General features: G+C 43.8%; 1 protein-coding gene across 1 annotated transcript in view; it reads left to right on the forward strand.

The window, feature by feature from the left end:
- The window catches only part of nrg2a (neuregulin 2a), a gene marked incomplete at both ends in the record, with an annotated part of 135,967 nt that overhangs the window by 93,104 nt on the left and 20,966 nt on the right, over positions 1–21,897 (forward strand). Inside the window, 2 exons of the mRNA XM_084140744.1 lie at positions 2,842–2,962; positions 14,473–14,549. Coding sequence (XP_083996870.1) covers positions 2,842–2,962; positions 14,473–14,549 — 198 coding nt within the window. The remainder of the gene's footprint in view (positions 1–2,841; positions 2,963–14,472; positions 14,550–21,897) is intronic.

Genomic DNA, 21,897 nt, shown 5'->3' on the forward strand with positions numbered 1-21,897 from the left:
TCGAATTGCTGCAAAGAAACCACTACTAAAGGACACCAATAAGAAGAAGAGACTTGCTTGGGCCAGAAACATGAGCAATGGACATTAGACCCGTGGAAATTTGTTCTTTGGTCTGGAGTCCAAATTGGAGATTTTTGGTTCCAACCGCCGTGTCTTTAAGAGACTCGGTGTGGGTGAACGGGTGATTTCCGCATCGGTATTTCCCACCGTAAAGCATGGAGGAGGAGGTGGTATGGTGTGGGGGTGCTTTGCTGGTGACACTGTCTGTGATTTATTTAGAATTCAAGCCACTTAACAGATTATGGCTACCACAGCATTCTGCAGCGATACGCCATCCCATCTGTTTTGGGCTTAGTGGGACTATTGTTTGTTTTTCAACAGGACAATGACCCAACACACCTCCAGGCTGTGTGAGGGCTGTTTTACCAAGAAGGAGAATGATGGAGTGCTGCATTAGATGACCTGGCCTCCACAATCCCCCGACCTCAACCAAATTGAGATGGTTTGGGATGAGTTGGATCACAGAGTGAAGGAAAAGCAGCCAACAAATGCTCACCATATGTAGGAACTCCTTCAAGACTGTTGGAAAAGCATTCCAGGTGTAGCTGGTTGAGAGAATGCCAAGAGTGTGCAAAGCTGTCATCAAGGCAAAGGGTGGCTATTTGAAGAATCTCAAATATAAAATATATTTTGATTTGTTTAACATTTCTTTGGTTACTACATGATTCCATATGTGTTATTTCATAGTTTTGATGTCTTCACTATTATTCTACAATGTAAAAAATAGTAAAAATAAAGAAAAACCCTTGAATGAGTAGGTGTGTCCAAACTTTTGACCGGGAGTGTAGCTGACCCAGCTCATTCCTGATTTAATTTAGGATTATAGACAGATCTGACAGAGTTCACCAAATCTCCAGACACATCTTTTAGGAATCACAGTTTTGAAAAAATTATTCTTTAAAGTTACAGACGGCTATTCCATGAAACTCAGATAATGTTTCAGTTAATATCTATTATTGCCAGTTTTTCAAATTTGAAACACTTTTTTGGAGAGTTTGAAATTGGGATCCTTTGCTCCGGGCAAGGGCATTTACAGACATAGAGTCAACATGGAAATGAATACTATTGAAAGGATTTAGAAAATTCCCAAAACAAATATTGTCCGATATAGAATTCCCCTAAATTTACATTTTAAGCTCAAATATTGCAACAAAATCATTACTTTTTTAAAACTATAAATATACAGTTTCCCTACCGGACAAGGATTATTGTCCTGACTTTCAAGAATCTCTGAGATAATTTAATGGCTTATGACATGTTCATATGCTATCGGGGGGGGCCAACCTCTGGGGGGTTGGGGGCCCCCAAAGCTTGTGGGCCACCCCGATGCGGGCGTGTGTGCTACATCAGTGGTTCCATGTGATATCCAACAGAACATGTAGACTGTATTGAGGGCTCTGTTGAAATGCATGTTTACCACAGATGAGCAACATCATGTACTGGCCTTGTTTATCACATGCTCCTGATACCAATTACAGGTCAGGTTAGCAGCAATGTATTTCTCTCTGTCTCTGTCATGTGTGTGTGTGTCCTGTGTGTGTGTGTGTGTTATGAAATCTTCACCATGGTAAACAGCCCACTGTGACTCATGACCATAGCACCAACTGAATAAAGTTTTAAATTAGTGCATGCAGCATTTTTTTTTTTTACGTGGGTCGATTTATTTGATAAGTGTATTGAGTTATTGTTGCAAATATAACATAAGGTACAATGTACATACTGTATGTACGGAGTAGGCTACAGTACACATTCATAAGTACGTATTTGTCAACCAACCTCCAATTGGGAATCACAAACATTCTGTCACACCCCAGCAAGGTACAGATTGATATCTGGCCATTGTACAGAGGCTTCATCCCAACATTTGACAAGAGTAGTCCTCCCTCTTCTCCTCTTCTCCATGCCCAGTCCTGCCACGCCACTCCTCCTCCATAGTTCCCAACTGTTCCCCACCCCCGATATGCAGGCCTTCTCCAAAAACATCTTAGCTCTATTCACATACTAGTGGAGGATTAGTCGGCATGACATTTAGGCATTCCATTCCAAAGATCTGAATCTAAGGGATAAACAGGGACTCTTACGCTCTGTAAGGGGAAATATTTATCTTTGCTCATAGAGCGTCTTGAGTCAGTGTCAACACTACTGAGAGACACAATGCAATTCGTGGAAGGAAAGACGTGACTGTTTAAAGTGGAGGATGAGTTATCGAAATGAGTGTTTCTGTCTTGCATTGCGGATAAAATCACTCACAAAACAGCAACTGGTTGACCTGATCAGAAACTCCATCTGAAAGTTGCACCACCTATATCTATGAGTTTACCTACATTACATTGTAGCATATTCCACTGTATTTCTAAACATATGACAACTCTTCTACATATTTCCCCGGTAGAGAGCCCTCTTAGTTTCAAGTATTATTTAGATGACAGAATATATATTGCACTCTACTCCAGTTACAAAGCTCTGTTTACAGTACTGTTATGGCTGTGTTATTTAAGCAAGGCCTGAGGGGGTGTGGTATATGGCCAATATACCACGGCTAAGGGCTGTTCTCATGCACGACGCATAAGTGCCTGGATACAGCCCTTAGCCGTGGTATATTGGCCATATACCACAAACTACCGAGGTGCCTTATTGCTATTATAAACTGGTTACCAATGTAATTAGAAGAGTAAAAAGTTATGTTTTGTCATACCCGTGGTATACGGTCTGATATACCATGGCTTTCAGGGCTCGAATCACCCAGTTTATAATAACATGTAACTCTGTCTTCCTATGCAGTAACCACCACACCGTCTCCAGGCTCGGGCCATGCCAGAAGATGCAATGACTCAGAGAAGGCCTACTGCGTGAACGGCGGCGACTGTTACTTCATACATGGTATCAATCAGTTCTCCTGCAAGTGAGTCCTCTCCGCTATTTCTGGATTTGCTTGGACTGTTGTTTTTGTTGTTAGGCTACATCTTGTTTTCGTCGCGTCAAAGTTTATTGGTCGCGTACACAGTTCAGTAGATGTTGTAGCGAAATGCTAATGTTACTAGCTCCTAACAATTCAGTAAAATGTCAAACAAGTACACAAATAAATAAATATATATATATAAATACAGTGGGGAAAAAAGTATTTAGTCAGCCACCAATTGTGCAAGTTCTCCCACTTAAAAAGATGAGAGAGGCCTGTAATTTTCATCATAGGTACACGTCAACTATGACAGACAAATTGAGGAAAAAAAATCCAGAAAATCACATTGTATGATTTTTAATGAATTTATTTGCAAATTATGGTGGAAAATAAGTATTTGGTCACCTACAAACAAGCAAGATTTCTGGCTCTCACAGACCTACAATGTGATATTCTGGAATTTTTTTTTCTCATTTTGTCTGTCATAGTTGACGTGTACCTATGATGAAAATTACAGGCCTCTCTCATCTTTTTAAGTGGGAGAACTTGCACAATTGGTGGCTGACTAAATACTTTTTTCCCCCACTGTATATATATTGTATTGAGAGATGAATTGCAGTATATATTTTGTTAATAATTCTGTTTATCTCTCCACCCCTAAATCCCAAATGTAATTCTTTACAGAAAGAGTATTACAAAGTTCACTATGTGAAGCAATCTTGTATGACGCTTCTGTTGTCCACTGTTGTTCAGTCGCTATCAATCACATTCATCCTTTCATTACATTGATAGGATTAAAACTCTAGTCATGTCAAGTGATTTCTAACCCTCTTCTCTCCAACATATCAGAGCCTTTTACACATCCCCTTTTTATGAACCTAATCCCCCTCTATCACCCCATCATCCCCTCTATCACCCCATCACCTCCCTCTATCACCCCATCACCTCCCTCTATAACCCCATCACCTCCCTCTATCACCCCATCACCTTCCTCTATCACCACATCACCTCCCTCTCTCACCCCATCACCTCCCTCTATCACCATATCACCTTCCTCTATCACCACATCACCTTCCTCTATCACCCCATCACCTCCCTCTATCACCCCATCACCTCCCTCTATCACCCCATCACCTCCATCTATCACCCCATCACCTTCCTCTATCACCCCATCATCCCCCACTTTCACCCCATCACCTCATCATCCCCCACTTTCACCCCATCACCTCCCTCTATCACCCCATCACCTCCCTCTATCACCCCATCACCTCCCTCTATCACCCCATCACCTCCCTCTATCACCCCATCATCTCCCTCTATCACCCCATCACCTCCCTCTATCACCCCATCACCTCCCTCTATCACCCCATCACCTTCCTCTATCACCCCATCATCCCTCACTTTCACCCCCTCACCTTCCTCTATCACCCCATCACCTTCCTCTATCACCACATCACACCCTCTATCACCCCATCACCTCCCTCTATCACCCATCACCTTCCTCTATCACCCCATCACCTCCCTCTATTACCCCATCACCTCCCTCTATCACCCCATCACCTCCCTCTATCACCCCATCACCTTCCTCTATCACCACATCACCTCCCTCTATCACCCCATCACCTCCCTATATCACCCCATCACCTCCCTCTATCACCCCATCACCCCCTCTATCACCCCTCTATCACCCCCCCATCACCCCATCACCTTCCTCTATCACCACATCACCTCCCTCTATCACCCCATCACCTCCCTCTATCACCCTATCACCCCCTCTATCACCCCATCACCTCCCGCTATCACCCCATCACCCCCTCTATCACCCCATCACCTCCCTCTATCACCCCATCACCACCTCTATCACCCCATCACCTTCCTCTAGCACCCCATCACCTCCCTCTATCACCCCATCACCTCCCTCTATCACCCCATCACCTCCCTCTATAACCCCATCACATACCTATCACCCCTTCACCTCCCTCTATCACCCCATCATCTTCCTCTATCACCCCATCACCTTCCTCTATCACCCCATCACCTTCCTCTATCACCACATCACACCCTCTATCACCCCATCACCTCCCTCTATCACCCCATCACCTCCCTCTATCACCCCATCACCTCCCTCTATAACCCCATCACATACCTATCACCCCTTCACCTCCCTCTATCACCCCATCACCTCCCTATATCACCCCATCATCTCCCTCTATCACCCCATCACCTCCCTCTATCACCCATCCATCCCCCCTCTATCACCCCATCCATTTTCCCTCTTAGCAACCCCCCTCCCTTCCCCTCTCTCTTACAGAATCACCGGTAGAGTAGAGTAGAGTAGAACAGAGAGGAGTAGAGCAGAGCAGAGTAGAGCAGAGCAGAGTAGAGCAGAGCAGTACAGGAAGGCACTGCCGGTATGTACAGATATCTATTGTATGGATGTGTCTCTTTCATGTATATTTCCATTGCTGATGAGGAGGATGGATGGGGATCTGTTCATGGTTCTCAGCCCACGTTTAGCGTGCAGGAGCCTCACACATGATGTCATGATTCACTGGTTTAGAAGGGAACAAATATTTACGCCAGTCAGAGACCTCTAGCAAGGTCAATATAATTATTGCTTACATCTCAAGACCTTTGAAAAGGGGGTCAGATTAACAACATTTATTTTAAATCAAGAGCGCTAAGGACATTTTGTTTTTGGAAGAGATATGTTTTTCTATTGATTGTGAATGTGGCAACGATGAGCTTTCCTGCTGTCAGATTCTGAGTAATGTACTAGATGTGCTGTATCCCAGGGTGAGCAAGTTGATGTGCATTTGATTACTTCCATGTTGAAATGTGTCAATATAAGTTCATGTTTGGGTGTGCAGAAGCTGTACTATAACAGCATCATGAAGCTGTATTATAACAACATTATGAAGCTCTACTATAACAACATCATGAAGCTGTACTATAACAACATTATGAAGCTGTACTATAACAACATTATGAAGCTGTACTATAACAACATTATGAAGCTGTACTATAACAACATCATGAAGCTGTACTATAACAACATCATGAAGCTGTACTATAACAACATTATGAAGCTGTACTATAACAACATTATGAAGCTGTACTATAACAGCATTATGAAGCTGTACTATAACAACATTATGAAGCTGTACTATAACAGCATTATGAAGCTGTACTATAACAACATTATGAAGCTGTACTATAACAACATTATGAAGCTGTACTATAACAGCATTATGAAGCTGTACTATAACAACATTATGAAGCTGTACTATAACAGCATTATGAAGCTGTACTATAACAGCATTATGAAGCTGTACTATAACAACATCATGAAGCTGTACTATAACAACATTATGAAGCTGTACTATAACAGCATCATGAAGCTGTAATATAACTGCATTATGAAGCTGTACTATAACATCATTATGAAGCTGTACTATAACAGCATTATGAAGCTGTACTATAACAACATCATGAAGCTGTACTATAACAACATTATGAAGCTGTACTATAACAACATCATGAAGCTGTACTATAACAACATCATGAAGCTGTACTATAACAACATTATGAAGCTGTACTATAACAACATTATGAAGCTGTACTATAACAGCATTATGAAGCTGTACTATAACAGCATTATGAAGCTGTACTATAACAACATTATGAAGCTGTACTATAACAGTATTATGAAGCTGTACTATAACAACATCATGAAGCTGTACTATAACTGCATTATGAAGCTGTACTATAACATGATTATGAAGCTGTACTATAACAGCATTATGAAGCTGTACTATAACAGCATTAAGAAGCTGTACTATAACAGTATTATGAAGCTGTACTATAACAAAATTATGAAGCTGTACTATAACAACATTATGAAGCTGTACTATAACAGGATTATGAAGCTGTACTATAACTGCATTATGAAGTTGTACTATAACAGCATTATGAAGCTGTACTATAACAACATTATGAAGCTGTACTATAACTGCATTATGAAGCTGTACTATAACAGCATTATGAAGCTGTACTATAACATATTATGAAGCTGTACTATAACAGCATTATGAAGCTGTACTATAACAAAATTATGAAGCTGTATTATAACAACATTATGAAGCTGTACTATAACAACATTATGAAGCTGTACTATAACAGCATTATGAAGCTGTACTATAACAGCATTATGAAGCTGTACTATAACTGCATTATGAAGCTGTACTATAACAACATTATGAAGCTGTACTATAACTGCATTATGAAGCTGTACTATAACAGCATTATGAAGCTGTACTATAACAGCATTATGAAGCTGTATTATAACAACATTATGAAGCTGTAATATAACGACATTATGAAGCTGTACTATAACAGCATTATGAAGCTGTACTATAACAACATCATGAAGCTGTACTATAACAGCATTATGAAGCTGTACTATAACAACATTATGAAGCTGTACTATAACAACATTATGAAGCTGTACTATAACAGCATTATGAAGCTGTACTATAACAGCATTATGAAGCTGTACTATAACAACATTATGAAGCTGTACTATAACAGCATTATGAAGCTCTACTATAACAACATCATGAAGCTGTACTATAACTGCATTATCAAGCTGTACTGTAACATGATTATGAAGCTGTACTATAACAGCATTATGAAGCTGTACTATAACAGCATTATGAAGCTGTACTATAACAGTATTATGAAGCTGTGCTATAACAACATTATGAAGCTGTACTATAACAACATTATGAAGCTGTACTATAACAGGATTATGAAGCTGTACTATAACTGTATTATGAAGTTGTACTATAACAGCATTATGAAGCTGTACTATAACAACATTATGAAGCTGTACTATAACTGCATTATGAAGCTGTACTGTAACAGCATTATGAAGCTGTACTATAACATATTATGAAGCTGTACTATAACAGCATTATGAAGCTGTACTATAACAACATTATGAAGCTGTACAATAACAACATTATGAAGCTGTACTATAACAACATCATGAAGCTGTACTATAACAACATCATGAAGCTGTACTATAACAACATTATGAAGCTGTACTATAACAACATTATGAAGCTGTACTATAACAGCATTATGAAGCTGTACTATAACAACATTATGAAGCTGTACTATAACAGCATTATGAAGCTGTACTATAACAACATTATGAAGCTGTACTATAACAACATTATGAAGCTGTACTATAACAGCATTATGAAGCTGTACTATAACAACATTATGAAGCTGTACTATAACAACATTATGAAGCTGTACTATAACAGCATTATGAAGCTGTACTATAACAACATTATGAAGCTGTACTATAACAGCATTATGAAGCTGTACTATAACAGCATTATGAAGCTGTACTATAACAACATCATGAAGCTGTACTATAACAACATTATGAAGCTGTACTATAACAGCATCATGAAGCTGTAATATAACTGCATTATGAAGCTGTACTATAACATCATTATGAAGCTGTACTATAACAGCATTATGAAGCTGTACTATAACAACATCATGAAGCTGTACTATAACAACATTATGAAGCTGTACTATAACAACATCATGAAGCTGTACTATAACAACATCATGAAGCTGTACTATAACAACATTATGAAGCTGTACTATAACAACATTATGAAGCTGTACTATAACAGCATTATGAAGCTGTACTATAACAGCATTATGAAGCTGTACTATAACAACATTATGAAGCTGTACTATAACAGTATTATGAAGCTGTACTATAACAACATCATGAAGCTGTACTATAACTGCATTATGAAGCTGTACTATAACATGATTATGAAGCTGTACTATAACAGCATTATGAAGCTGTACTATAACAGCATTAAGAAGCTGTACTATAACAGTATTATGAAGCTGTACTATAACAAAATTATGAAGCTGTACTATAACAACATTATGAAGCTGTACTATAACAGGATTATGAAGCTGTACTATAACTGCATTATGAAGTTGTACTATAACAGCATTATGAAGCTGTACTATAACAACATTATGAAGCTGTACTATAACTGCATTATGAAGCTGTACTATAACAGCATTATGAAGCTGTACTATAACATATTATGAAGCTGTACTATAACAGCATTATGAAGCTGTACTATAACAAAATTATGAAGCTGTATTATAACAACATTATGAAGCTGTACTATAACAACATTATGAAGCTGTACTATAACAGCATTATGAAGCTGTACTATAACAGCATTATGAAGCTGTACTATAACTGCATTATGAAGCTGTACTATAACAACATTATGAAGCTGTACTATAACTGCATTATGAAGCTGTACTATAACAGCATTATGAAGCTGTACTATAACAGCATTATGAAGCTGTATTATAACAACATTATGAAGCTGTAATATAACGACATTATGAAGCTGTACTATAACAGCATTATGAAGCTGTACTATAACAACATCATGAAGCTGTACTATAACAGCATTATGAAGCTGTACTATAACAACATTATGAAGCTGTACTATAACAACATTATGAAGCTGTACTATAACAGCATTATGAAGCTGTACTATAACAGCATTATGAAGCTGTACTATAACAACATTATGAAGCTGTACTATAACAGCATTATGAAGCTCTACTATAACAACATCATGAAGCTGTACTATAACTGCATTATCAAGCTGTACTGTAACATGATTATGAAGCTGTACTATAACAGCATTATGAAGCTGTACTATAACAGCATTATGAAGCTGTACTATAACAGTATTATGAAGCTGTGCTATAACAACATTATGAAGCTGTACTATAACAACATTATGAAGCTGTACTATAACAGGATTATGAAGCTGTACTATAACTGTATTATGAAGTTGTACTATAACAGCATTATGAAGCTGTACTATAACAACATTATGAAGCTGTACTATAACTGCATTATGAAGCTGTACTGTAACAGCATTATGAAGCTGTACTATAACATATTATGAAGCTGTACTATAACAGCATTATGAAGCTGTACTATAACAACATTATGAAGCTGTACAATAACAACATTATGAAGCTGTACTATAACAACATTATGAAGCTGTACTATAACAGCATTATGAAGCTGTACTATAACAGCATTATGAAGCTGTACTATAACTGCATTATGAAGCTGTACTATAACAACATTATGAAGCTGTACTATAACTGCATTATGAAGCTGTACTATAACAGCATTATGAAGCTGTACTATAACAGCATTATGAAGCTGTACTATAACAACATTATGAAGCTGTACTATAACAACATTATGAAGCTGTACTATAACAGCATTATGAAGCTGTACTATAACAACATTATGAAGCTGTACTATAACAGCATTATGAAGCTGTACTATAACAACATTAAGAAGCTGTACTATAACAGCATCATGAAGCTGTACTATAACAGCATTATGAAGCTGTACTATAACTGCATTATGAAGCTGTACTATAACAGCATCATGAAGCTGTACTATAACAGCATTATGAAGCTGTACTATAACAGCATTATGAAGCTGTACTATAACAACATTATGAAGCTGTACTATAACAGCATTATGAAGCTGTGCTATAACAACATTATGAAGCTGTACTATAACAGCATTATGAAGCTGTACTATAACAGCATTATGAAGCTGTACTATAACAACATTATGAAGCTGTACTATAACAGCATTATGAAGCTGTACTATAACAGCATTATGAAGCTGTACTATAACAACATTATGAAGCTGTACTATAACAGTATTATGAAGCTGTACTATAACAACATTATGAAGCTGTACTATAACAGCATTATGAAGCTGTACTATAACAGCATTATGAAGCTGTACTATAACAACATTATGAAGCTGTACTATAACAGCATTATGAAGCTGTACTATAACAGCATTATGAAGCTGTACTATAACTGCATTATGAAGCTGTACTATAACAGCATATGCAAAAATGTGCATAAAGTATATGGGTTTGTATACTGGGTGTTGTCCTTGCAAAAGACAAGTCCTTGCAGCAAACTCAAAACACGTACATATTTACGGTGCTATCCTACATAGTGGCAGTTTGCATCAATATGACAGTCTGTGCTAGGGAAAGAGTGACGTGCTGTTGTGTTTTACGTCTCTACAGTTACAGTATCACATCCTATCATAGTGTGCTTTGGTCCATTATGTAAATATCATGTGCTTCCATGTTGGTCTACGGTGAAGAATGGTGTGCAAGTCCACTGGCCAGCCGTTGTGTGTGTTCCGCTGGCCCCAGCAACACTGCTCAGCAAGCAGAGAGGACATGGCTGCAACAGCCATTCAATAAGCTGTGTACAAATTGGAAGGAGCAATAACTCAATTGCTGCAGCTAATTCACTCACGGTCGAGGCACGGGTCCAGAAAATGTGGATAATGCAGTGGAGGCCTGCAGGGAATGTTGCCCCAAAGCCATCTCATTCAATATAGGCCAGGCTTCAGCCGGTATTACTCATCGGCTGAACAAGTCCGGCCGACGGCTGGCCCTATTTGAATGCCCGGCTCCTTCACTTTGATATATAAAGTTCTTTAGAGGGAAGGAAAAGTTTAACGAAATGACCCTGAAGGTAATCCAGTAGCACTGTAGTTCATGGCATGACATGTTACACAGTATCAGCCACATTAGCAACGTCTGCTCGATAAAGGTTCCTGGAAGTCGGGGACAAAAAGGCAGTCATGATCAGTGAATGATATGAGTCTGGATCAAGTACAGTTTGTACTGTAGGTCGGAGGTACATGTAAGACTCATCAGGCCATTATTCTTCATGAAGGATAAGAGCACTCATCAGATATCTGACTGCTAACTGCCTTTGGGGTCATTACTGTGTCTTTAGTCTAATGGGTTTGTTCTGCCAAAATGCTAGTGGGCTATGTCCTATGTGCTTGGTTTATGTTGAAAGAAGATATTTAATCCTGTTTAAACACTCAAACCGATATAGATTACTTTCAATATGTGATCGATTAGTGCACCGTTTCTTTTATGGGGACAGATTTCAACATTTGTAGATTTTACGGTGCCATTGCATTGGTCAGCAGTCTTTCCCTATTATTGTGTGATCCCCAGTTTAACATATCACTCAGTATGAGTCATTAGACATGATGGAATATCATAATACTTCTGGGAGACATTTTAGAAATCTCATAAATCACGAGGAATGACCTCTGGTGGATTAACGGTCCTGTTGGTGGAGAGAGAGTGTGGAATGTTGGCACCCCTCAATGAACCACACATCCTGATTTGTTGAGAGAGGGGGAGAGGGGAGAGGGGGCTAAGGAGACACAGTAAGAAGAAGAAGAAGAATAAGAAGAAGAAGAAGAAGAAGAAGAAGAAGAAGAAGAAGAAGAAGAAGAAGAAGAAGAAGAAGAAGAAGAAGAAGAAGAAGAAGAAGAAGAGAGTGATTGGGAGAGGGGGCTGCAGCAGTGTTTTTGATTAAGTGGACAGGTGTCCCCATAAATATCTGTCTGGTGGTTGAGGATGGAGAGAAGCCCGTATACAGAGGTGTACAGAGATGACAGATGACCAAGGCTGAGGACTAAGTTATGAGGCTACTCCTGAACTACTATTGGTGGGGTGTGTGGTGTGCTTTCTGGCGCCTCGTGACAGCCATAGCATCACCCGAGTGTGTGTTGAATTTTGGTAGTAGTGAAGAGTAGCTAGCTAGCTTCTAGTCCAGTGGCTAGTACGGAACTCTAACGTCATCTGACTGAGTCCTACTACAAAGCCACAGATGGCGTGGATGGCGAGGCACCATGATGACAACGTGCTGCCTCCTTGCTCCCGGCTCTCCTCTTTGACCACCAATCAAGCAATGAACTTTCTCAACCTTTAGTCTCTTGACTACTCATGATGATTAATTATGTTATTTTTAAATTGCTTGTTTTTGTTGTTTTACAGCACTTTGAGATGTATTCATGTATTGAATAGCACTATAAAAGTTGAATCAATTATTATTATTATTGTTATTATTATAAATATGGTTGTAGTGGATCAAGAGCAAACTCAACAGAGCTTTGCTAACATGAAAGAGACATGACACTGTAACTCTGGGCATCAACTGTTTTGACCACATTAAATGCACTCCTCTCGACCAGACATGTAGAAAGGGGAGGGAACAAAGACATGGGCACAGAGAGAGACATAAAAGTGCAATAAAGAGTCTCCCAGAACATAATGTCCAATATGATATGTGGTTGCTATAAGATGGAGTACACAGGCCGGGGGCCTACTGCTTTTTATTACCATGATAATAACGTTTCAAAATATGTAATAGACTGAGTTCTCTTCTATACAGGACCCAAGTCAAATGATGGAGGGCTATTTGCAACCCCATGTGAAGAAGGAAGAGGCCAAGAGGTCAGAAAGAGAGAAAGAGAGGGGGATGGTGTGATTCGAGGGGGGTTGTTTCATCCCTGTGGGTTGGTGTGATTCGAGGGGGGTTGTTTCATCCCTGTGGGTTGGTGTGATTCGAGGGGGGTTGTTTCATCCCTGTGGGTTGGTGTCCCTCTGCACCCCTCCTACCTCCCTGTGGGGCACCTTGAGCACACATGTAGGCCCACCCCTCTGGCACTCTCGATCAGGGGAACATTGTTCCATGACCTCTGCCTTTCTCACTGGTGTAGCTGTCAGTTAGAACCTGTCTGCAGCACAGAGGAGGAGGTGGCGCCGGACTGCATAATTTCTACAAAATTGGGGATATTAGGAGAGAGGGAGAGAGAATGGAAAAAACGTTTTTTTGTATTTTGAACAGTGTACCCTCCTATTAACTCTGCCAGGCATGTTTTACTCTGTCTGTTTTATAAAGTGCCATCCAATGCAAAGGCAGAGTTTGTTTAAGTGATGGTTCATTCCAGAATCCAGATGTTTTGAGCCCTTCAAAAGTTGTCTAATGTTGCGTTGAGTCCATGTCCTATAGTGTTTATTGTTTGATCCAGCTATGTATGCCTCAATCCCAATGTTTTGATTTATATGCTTCCAAGTTACCTGATTATTTACCAACAGGCGCTGTTGGATGCAGCTGCAGTTTGTTTGCTAAGAATGGGTGGTGTGGAAATGTTGCCTTCATGAGTATACATTTGCCTACCAGTGTTAATTTGTTTGAACACATTACACTGTTGATTGTTAGATGATACAGCTAGATTAGGATGGTAGAGATCATTGATCAGAGAAGTCCTCATGGTCAACTGCCTTCTGTTCAGCAAGAGACATTCACCCTTGTTGAGCAACACTCATTTCTAACCCAATTACTTTACTAAGTAAACCAAAACCTAGTAATGCTTTTTAGGGTAATGTTTCTGCCCCACCATTTTGCATATTGTAACGTAACCTCTCTCAGGCCTTCATCAGTAACGTGTGTACAGAGTTCACTGCTGCGTTTTTCATATCACACTGTCCCCCTCTCCTCCTCCCCAGATGTCCAGATGGATTCTTCGGCCAGCGGTGTTTGCAGACTGAGCCGCTGCGGTTGCGCATGCCCAATCCTTACAAAAGTATGTTCACATGACACCAACAGCTGAGAACAGAGTCACGGTTGTCACTGGGTTACCTCTATGTTCCTCTTCCTCCTCCTCCCTCTCAGGTCAACCAAAGCCATGGGTGGTGCGTGGCACAATAGTGTCACCGGTGGGATCGCTCTGCTTCTACGGTCCCTGGTGTTGCTGTGGTTCTAATTCACTTTTCTTCTGCTTCTTTTTTTCTCTCTCTTTCTCCTTTCACCTCCTCTCTGTCTCTTGTGCATATCCTCTCCTCTTGATACCCTCCATCTCTGCTCTCCCTCCCTCCCTCCCTCCCTCCCTCCCTCCCTCCCTCCCTCCCTCCCTCCCTCCCTCCCTCCTCCCTTCCTCCCCCCTCCTCCCTCCCTCCCTCCCTCCCTTCCTTCCTTCCTTCCTTCCCTCCCTCCCTCCCTCCCTCCCTCCCTCCCTCCCTCCCTCCCTCCCTCCCTCCCTCCCTCCCTCCCTCCCTCCCTTCCTCCTCCCTTCCTCCCTTCCTCCTCCCTCCCTCCCTCCCTCCCTCCTCCCTCCTCCCTTCCTCCCTTCCTCCTCCCTCTCTTTTTGTGGTTTTGTTTCCTTCCATCAGGTGTCCGAATGACTTTACTGGTGATCGCTGTCAAAACTACGTCATGGCCAGTTTCTACCGTATGTCCATTTCCTCTTCTGTCTGTCTATCTGCCTGTCTGCCTGTCTGCCTGTCTGCTTGTCTGTCTATCTGCCTGCCTGCCTGTCTGTCTGTCTATCTGCCTGCCTGCCTGTCTGTCTGTCTGTCTGTCTGTCTGTCTGTCTGTCTGTCTGTCTGTCTGTCTGTCTATCTGCCTGTCTGCCTGTCTGCCTGTCTAACTGCCTGTCTGCCTGTCTGTCTGTCTGTCTGTCTATCTGCCTGTCTGCCTGTCTGCTTGTCTGTCTATCTGCCTGCCTGCCTGCCTGTCTTGCATGTGGTACAGTATGTTGACATGTTGCATGACTCTGTGTTGTTTTGTCCTAATAGTTGTTGCTCCACCATCTGTGTGTGTTGACTCATCAGTTCAACTACCTTGTCCCGTGGCGATGCTCCCTTCAGACCAACATCGTACATTTGTTGGTGTTCTAATTTTAAGACAAATTACTGCATTAGGGAGAATTAGCATAGAGATGCATTCACTGGATCACCATTAACACGTTCAGTCGGCATGTGACTTGGTACTGAATGTCCTTGAAGTTGATATGTACAGTAATTGCATGTGCTCTGCTAGACTGAAAAACTTGGATTGCTGTGTGTGTCTCCAGTTAGGGAGAAAACCACAGTCATTTGTGATAACATTAGTGCTGATCCATGGACAGAAATATCCTGATTATATTGCATTAGTTATCAAACAGGAATGTCAGTTGACATAGCTTTTAGGAATAAGACCGATGACGCCTGATTTAGCATAATGACATTGGCAATTGTAATAAAAATGACATTACAGTCCTAATTGACTGATGACATTAACTGGTCATTATTCTAATTTCTCTGTATCGTTTGTCAATTTGTAATTGATAAGATAAACTACCCAGGGTACTTTTTGACTATCCATATAGTCCATGGATCATCAATAAATCCCATGGGAATGCAATAAGAAAAATAAGCAGGTAGGCATTGCATCACTTCATATGGAACATGCTTGTCTGAATGAAATGCATAGGCGGTCTACAATAACAACACCTGCCTTTACTGGTCACATCATGGATCAGGACATGTATGGACGATGCCATTCTTAGTTGTTTTCCCTGACCACACACACGCACAGGCAAGCACGCACGCACACACACACACACACACACACACACACACACACACACACACACACACAGAGCTTACCCTGCTATTCTCCTCACTGTTTTTTCGATAACAAGTCCCAAGCTTTAGCAGCAGCAGAAGGCCATTCTCACAGTAAAACAACAGACTCTGCCTGCCTGCTCTCACAGAGGTCCTCCTCAGCCCTGAGTTCCTGCCCTATAATTACAGTGCAGTGTTAAACGATTAGTTACCGGAGTGTAACTCCAGTTCTATGAGTGGAGCGGAGCCCCATAGGGGAGCTCTGCTCCTAGTGGTTTACCCTCTGCCCTAAGGCAGCAACAGCCTGAGACAAAATTATGCACACACCTGCAGCCAATAGGAGTACAGGTGTCCCTATAAGAGGGGATGCCTCCCCTCAATCAGCCTCCCGAGATATTTTTCTTCAGCGAGACTAGAGAGGGTCGGCAGGGCCTTAAGTCCTATGGGGCTCCGCTCCACTCATAGAACTGGAGTTACACTCCGGTAACTAATCGTTCTATATCGTGGAGCTCCGCCCCATAGGGGAGCTCTGCTCCTAGTGGTTTAAGGCGGAGCGTAGCGCTCCAAAATGTACTCCCTGCCGAGCCTAACACTTCCCATCGAAACGAGAAGGTCAGGCCTAGCAATGGCTGCAACCAAGTCCCGCAGTACTGCAACTAAAAACCCCTACGGGCGTCACAATATACCGCGTCATCGGTTAAAGACCCGCCCCACCTAGTCCAATGGCAATGCCAATGACTAGTGGGCAGATCACCAGAATAGAAGCCATACTAATCTGTACTAGCAGATAGATGTGCCTCAATATCCTGTGAAAACACTACCGACCACTAATGGAATGACACCAAGTGTCACTCTACATTGTGAACGCGGTAGACCGCCTCACTCACTCAATGGAATCCCAGAGATTAGTGGGCAGGAACAAAACATGGGTCATACTAAACTGAACAAGCAGATAGATGACCTCACATTCTGTCAATCAACGCATGCCTCTACTGTACTGAACCTGTCCGTCAGGATTCATGCCACAAAATATGTTTTCTTATCCAAAGCGGACCTGATGGAAACCTTGTCCATAGTCCTGCTTTTTCTCTCTCTTCCTAGCTCAAGATCTCCCTTCAGCTATGCTGAGTACAGACCGAGCCAAAGAGTTAGAAAACACATCTATCAAAAAACACGTCTTCCTAACCAAAGCGGACCTGATGGAAACCTGTGTCCACAGTCCTGCTTCTCCTCTCTTTCTTGCTCAAGATCTCCCTTCAGCCACGCTGAGTACAGATCGAGCCAGAGAGTTAGAAGACATATCTAAGAGATAGAAACGGATAAATGGAGACGGCGTCGACCAGGATGCTGCTCTACAGATATCCTCAACCCCTGTTCCTCTGAAAAGGGCAGTAGAAGCCGCTACTCCACGAGTGGAGTGAGCTCTGATACCCTGAGGCAATTGCCGCCCCGCTGCCTCATAAGCTGTCTCAATGCCTTCACAAAGCCAGTGAGACAACCGCTGTTTTGAAAGTGGTCTACCTAGTGCAGCCGCACCGTGACACACAAACAACTGAGGCGATGACCTAATCGCCGCTGTGCGCTCGACGTAACACGCCAAAGCGCGTACCGGGCACAGGCGATGTAGCTTTTCCTCACTCCTCTCTCTATGAGGAGGAGGAGAAAAAGCCCACAGCTCCACGGTCTGTGACCTATATGAACTCTTAATAACCTTCGGCACAAATGCCGGGTTAGGACGTAACACTGCTCTGCTCAGGTCACCATTGATGGCCAGGCAGTCAGGTCTCGTCGAAAGAGCACACAAATCACTGACCCGCTTAGCTGTAGTCAAAGCGAGCAACAGTGCTGTCTTAATAGACAGCATCTTGAGGGGTATTTGATTCAATGGCTCGAACGGCGACTTACATAGCGCTACGAGTACCAAAGCCAAATCCCACTGAGGAAGCGTGACTCTAGGTGTTGGCCTAAGTTGCCGCGTTCCTAATAGGAAGCGTTTCACTAGAGGGTGGCTAAAGACATTGTCTCTGCCAAACCCCTCATGACAAGCTGAAATCGCTGCTGCAAACACCCTAATAGTGGCAGGCAATTTTTGCTTATCAAACATGAGCTGTAGAAAAGAGAGAATACTCTCCACCTGACAGCTCATGGGGTCTACACCTTGTGTGACACACCATCGTGAAAACACGTTCCATCTACTGGCATACATCTTAGAAGTGGAACTGGCACGTGAACCCTGTATGGTCCTGATCACTGCATCAGATAACCCACGGCGCTCTAGCCTGTCCCTCTCAGCAGCCAGGCCTTCAGTGGTTGGCCGATTATGGGCAATTTCCCTATCGTGCCTCCCGCCTGAGACAACGCGTCCCGTCGATGTGGAATTGGCCAAGGTGGCGCAATCAACATCTGACTCATCTCCGCAAACCAAGGAGCCCCCGGGCGATCGGGCGCTATCAGTATCACTGACAGCCCCCCTGACCTCACCCTGGCTAGCAGTGGGAGAATGCAGGACAGCGGAGGGAATGCATACAGGGGAACTCTCGGCCACGGTTGGTGCGCAAAGGCGTCCCTTCCCAGTGGCGGTTCGTCCTGTTCCCTCAGAGAGAACCACAGAGGACATTGCGCGTTCACGCGTGACGCGAATAGGTCCACCTCGACTCTCCCGAATTGTTCCCAAATCTGGAGAACAATGTCCGGATGCAGACACCACTCGTCGTCTCGAGGACCCCCTCTTGACATGAGGTCTGCTCCTACGTTCAAGTAGCCCGGAATGTGTGCTGCTCTCAATGAGCGAAGGTGCTCGTGAGCCCACAGCCACAATTCCTCTGCCGCCCGATGGAGAGCAGGAGACCTGACTCCTCCCTGGCGATTTATGTGAGCTACTGTGGTCCGGTTGTCTGACCAGACCAACACATCGCGACCCCGAAGGGTAGACGCAAAGTGGGTCAGAACCAGTCGAACCGTTTCCAACTCCAAGAGGTTGATATGACGACCTGATTGAGGCCACACACCTCCTATCGCTTGGGTCTGACATGTCCCTCCCCATCCCGTCAGGGACGCATCCGTGAATACTGGGATGTGAGAGGACACCTTTCCTATCGGGACTCCGTGCGTGAGAACGCGCGGGTTTCTCCAATAGTTCAGATCTGCACTGAGCGAGAGTGGAACCACCACCAACCGATGACGTTGACGCAATGGGTCTAGTCTTAGTTGGGCGAACCATCGCTGCATCCTGCGCATATGCAGGAGTCCCAGCGGAACCACAGAGTGGGCTGACGACATGAGACCCAAAAGTGACATGATCGACAGCGCCGTCACCGTGTGATTCGGACGACACTTCCTCAGGGCTAGCAACAAGGCTACCCTTCGGGGGTCCGAAATTCGAGCCCTCATCCTCACAGTGTCTAGCTGTATCCCCAGGTAGACAATCTGATGAGTGGGCCAGGGCGCGCTCTTTTTCCAATTCACAGCAAACCCCAGACTTGTGAGATGCATCACTGTCTGTGTTGTGTGAGTGATCGCCAGCTCTGCTGACGGGGCGAGAACCAGTAGGTCGTCCAGGTAGGCTAGTAGCCGTATTCCCTGATGACGCAACGGTTCCAATGCCGCCTCCACACACTTGGAAAATGTGCGAGTTGCCAGGGCGTACCCAAATGGCATCCTCGTGTATTCGTACGCCACCCCTTGAAAGGCGAACCGCAGAAACTTCCTGTGACGCGGCTGAACCGGCACATGAAAGTACGCGTCCTTTAGGTCTATGCTCGTACAAAAGTCCCCTCTCTGGACACATTCCAGCAGACGTTTTGTCGTTAGCATTCGGAAGGGCCGTTTGGTTATGCTCTCGTTGAGAATGCGTAAGTCCAAAATCGGCCTCACTCCCCCCCGTCTTTTTGGGCACTAGGAAATAATGCGAATATAGCCCTTTGTTCCTTTGCTCCCGGGGAACTACTGTCACCGCCTCCTTCGCCAAAAGTTCCGTAATCTCTGTCATCAGAGCGGCCACTTTGTCTGCCGTTTTCATCACCGTCTCCACCACTCCCCTGAACGGGGGTGGAGTCCGGTGGAATTGGAGAGCATAACCCTTCTGCAACGTCTGTTCTAGCCAGCGTGAGAGGGTGCAGCTTCTTCGCCACTGCCAGCAATGCTTCTTATCCTCCTCCAGCTTGGAAAAACGCTCCGTCGCCTCTTTGACTGCGACCCCAAAGAGGCCGTCGTCAGAGAGGGGGGCGTTCAAGAGAGACGTCCTGTCTGCCTCTTTCATGGATGTCAAGGACAACCAGAGGTGTCGTTCCCCGACCACCGAAGTGGCCATGGACCTCCCCGCGCAGACTGCGGACGCCTGTGTCAGGTGGAGTATGGCGCCAGAAATTCTGGACGCCTCCTCCACCTCCTCCGGTGCCAGCTCTGTCTTGCCCGTGGTTAAACGGGACAGAGAGGCCGCCAAGAGGGCAATGTTGTTAGCTGCTGCTACAGCTTGGGCTCCCAACCCAAAGGACTTCTCTAACAGCGACGCTGTGAGTCGGTCCTTCTGGGATGGCAACGTGGCCTTCTTGGAAGAGGGCCAAGGGCTCGAACCCGGTACGAGATACGCCGCCATGGCGCTCTCTAACCTGGGGATTCCCTGACCCTGAAACCTTCCTTCCACTCTCGTGAATGGGAGATACGCTTTAACTGGCGAATGCGCCGATAAAGGTGCCTCCCACGAGCCCTCAACGTACCTAGCCAAAGAAGGCATGGCAGGAGCCACTGGCTCTGCCGCCTTCCTTGGCCTGGAATAAGGACCGCCCTCCATCATATCAACCTCCGGTGCGGAGGGAAGAGGGGGTAGCCTTATCACCAGCCGTTGAGCAGCTCTCTCAATGAGACCCGGAAAATCCGATCTCAGAGAGGCTGCAGCGAAAGAGAGAGCTTCTGATCTCTCAGAGCTCGTATCCCCTTCGCTATAGGGACTACAAGCCCTCTCGCTCTCCAAAGGAAAGGGGGGCTTGAAAATATGAGGGATGGGGTCCGACTGTTCCATAGGAATGCCAGACCCCTCCTCAAAGTCCCTATCTTCCCCCAAGTCTGCGCCGTCGGATGACGCCTCTGAAGCAGAGGCTAGTATCGACAGCACGTCCTCAAGGGGGATGTCCTCCCTGAAAAACGCCCAATGCTGCTTCCTCTCCTTTAAAGAAAGGAGGGCGCAGGAGGCGCAATTCGGGGGACTGCAGACGCCTTCCTTGGCATGCTGGGATCCCAAACACACGAAACACAGGTCGTGGTGGTCACCGGCCGCCATGGAAGTGCATCTGCACTGAGCTCTGAAAAGAGCTTTTGGGGGTGGAAAATCTCCCGGTGTGCTCATTTAGACGACGTTGATGACTGGAATATCAACGGCGTTTTCGTCCTGAGTCTTGTGCTTTGTCTCTTCTTGGCTCTTCAGTCTAGTCATCCAGTCGCTGAAGAAAAAGGGAGGCTGATTGAGGGGAGGCATCCCCTCTTATAGGGACACCTGTACTCCTATTGGCTGCAGGTGTGTGCATAATTTTGTCCCAGGCTGTTGCTGCCTTA

The sequence above is a fragment of the Coregonus lavaretus genome, assembly GCF_964263955.1.
Source record: "Coregonus lavaretus genome assembly, chromosome: 24".
NCBI classification, from domain to species: Eukaryota; Metazoa; Chordata; class Actinopteri; order Salmoniformes; family Salmonidae; genus Coregonus; species Coregonus lavaretus.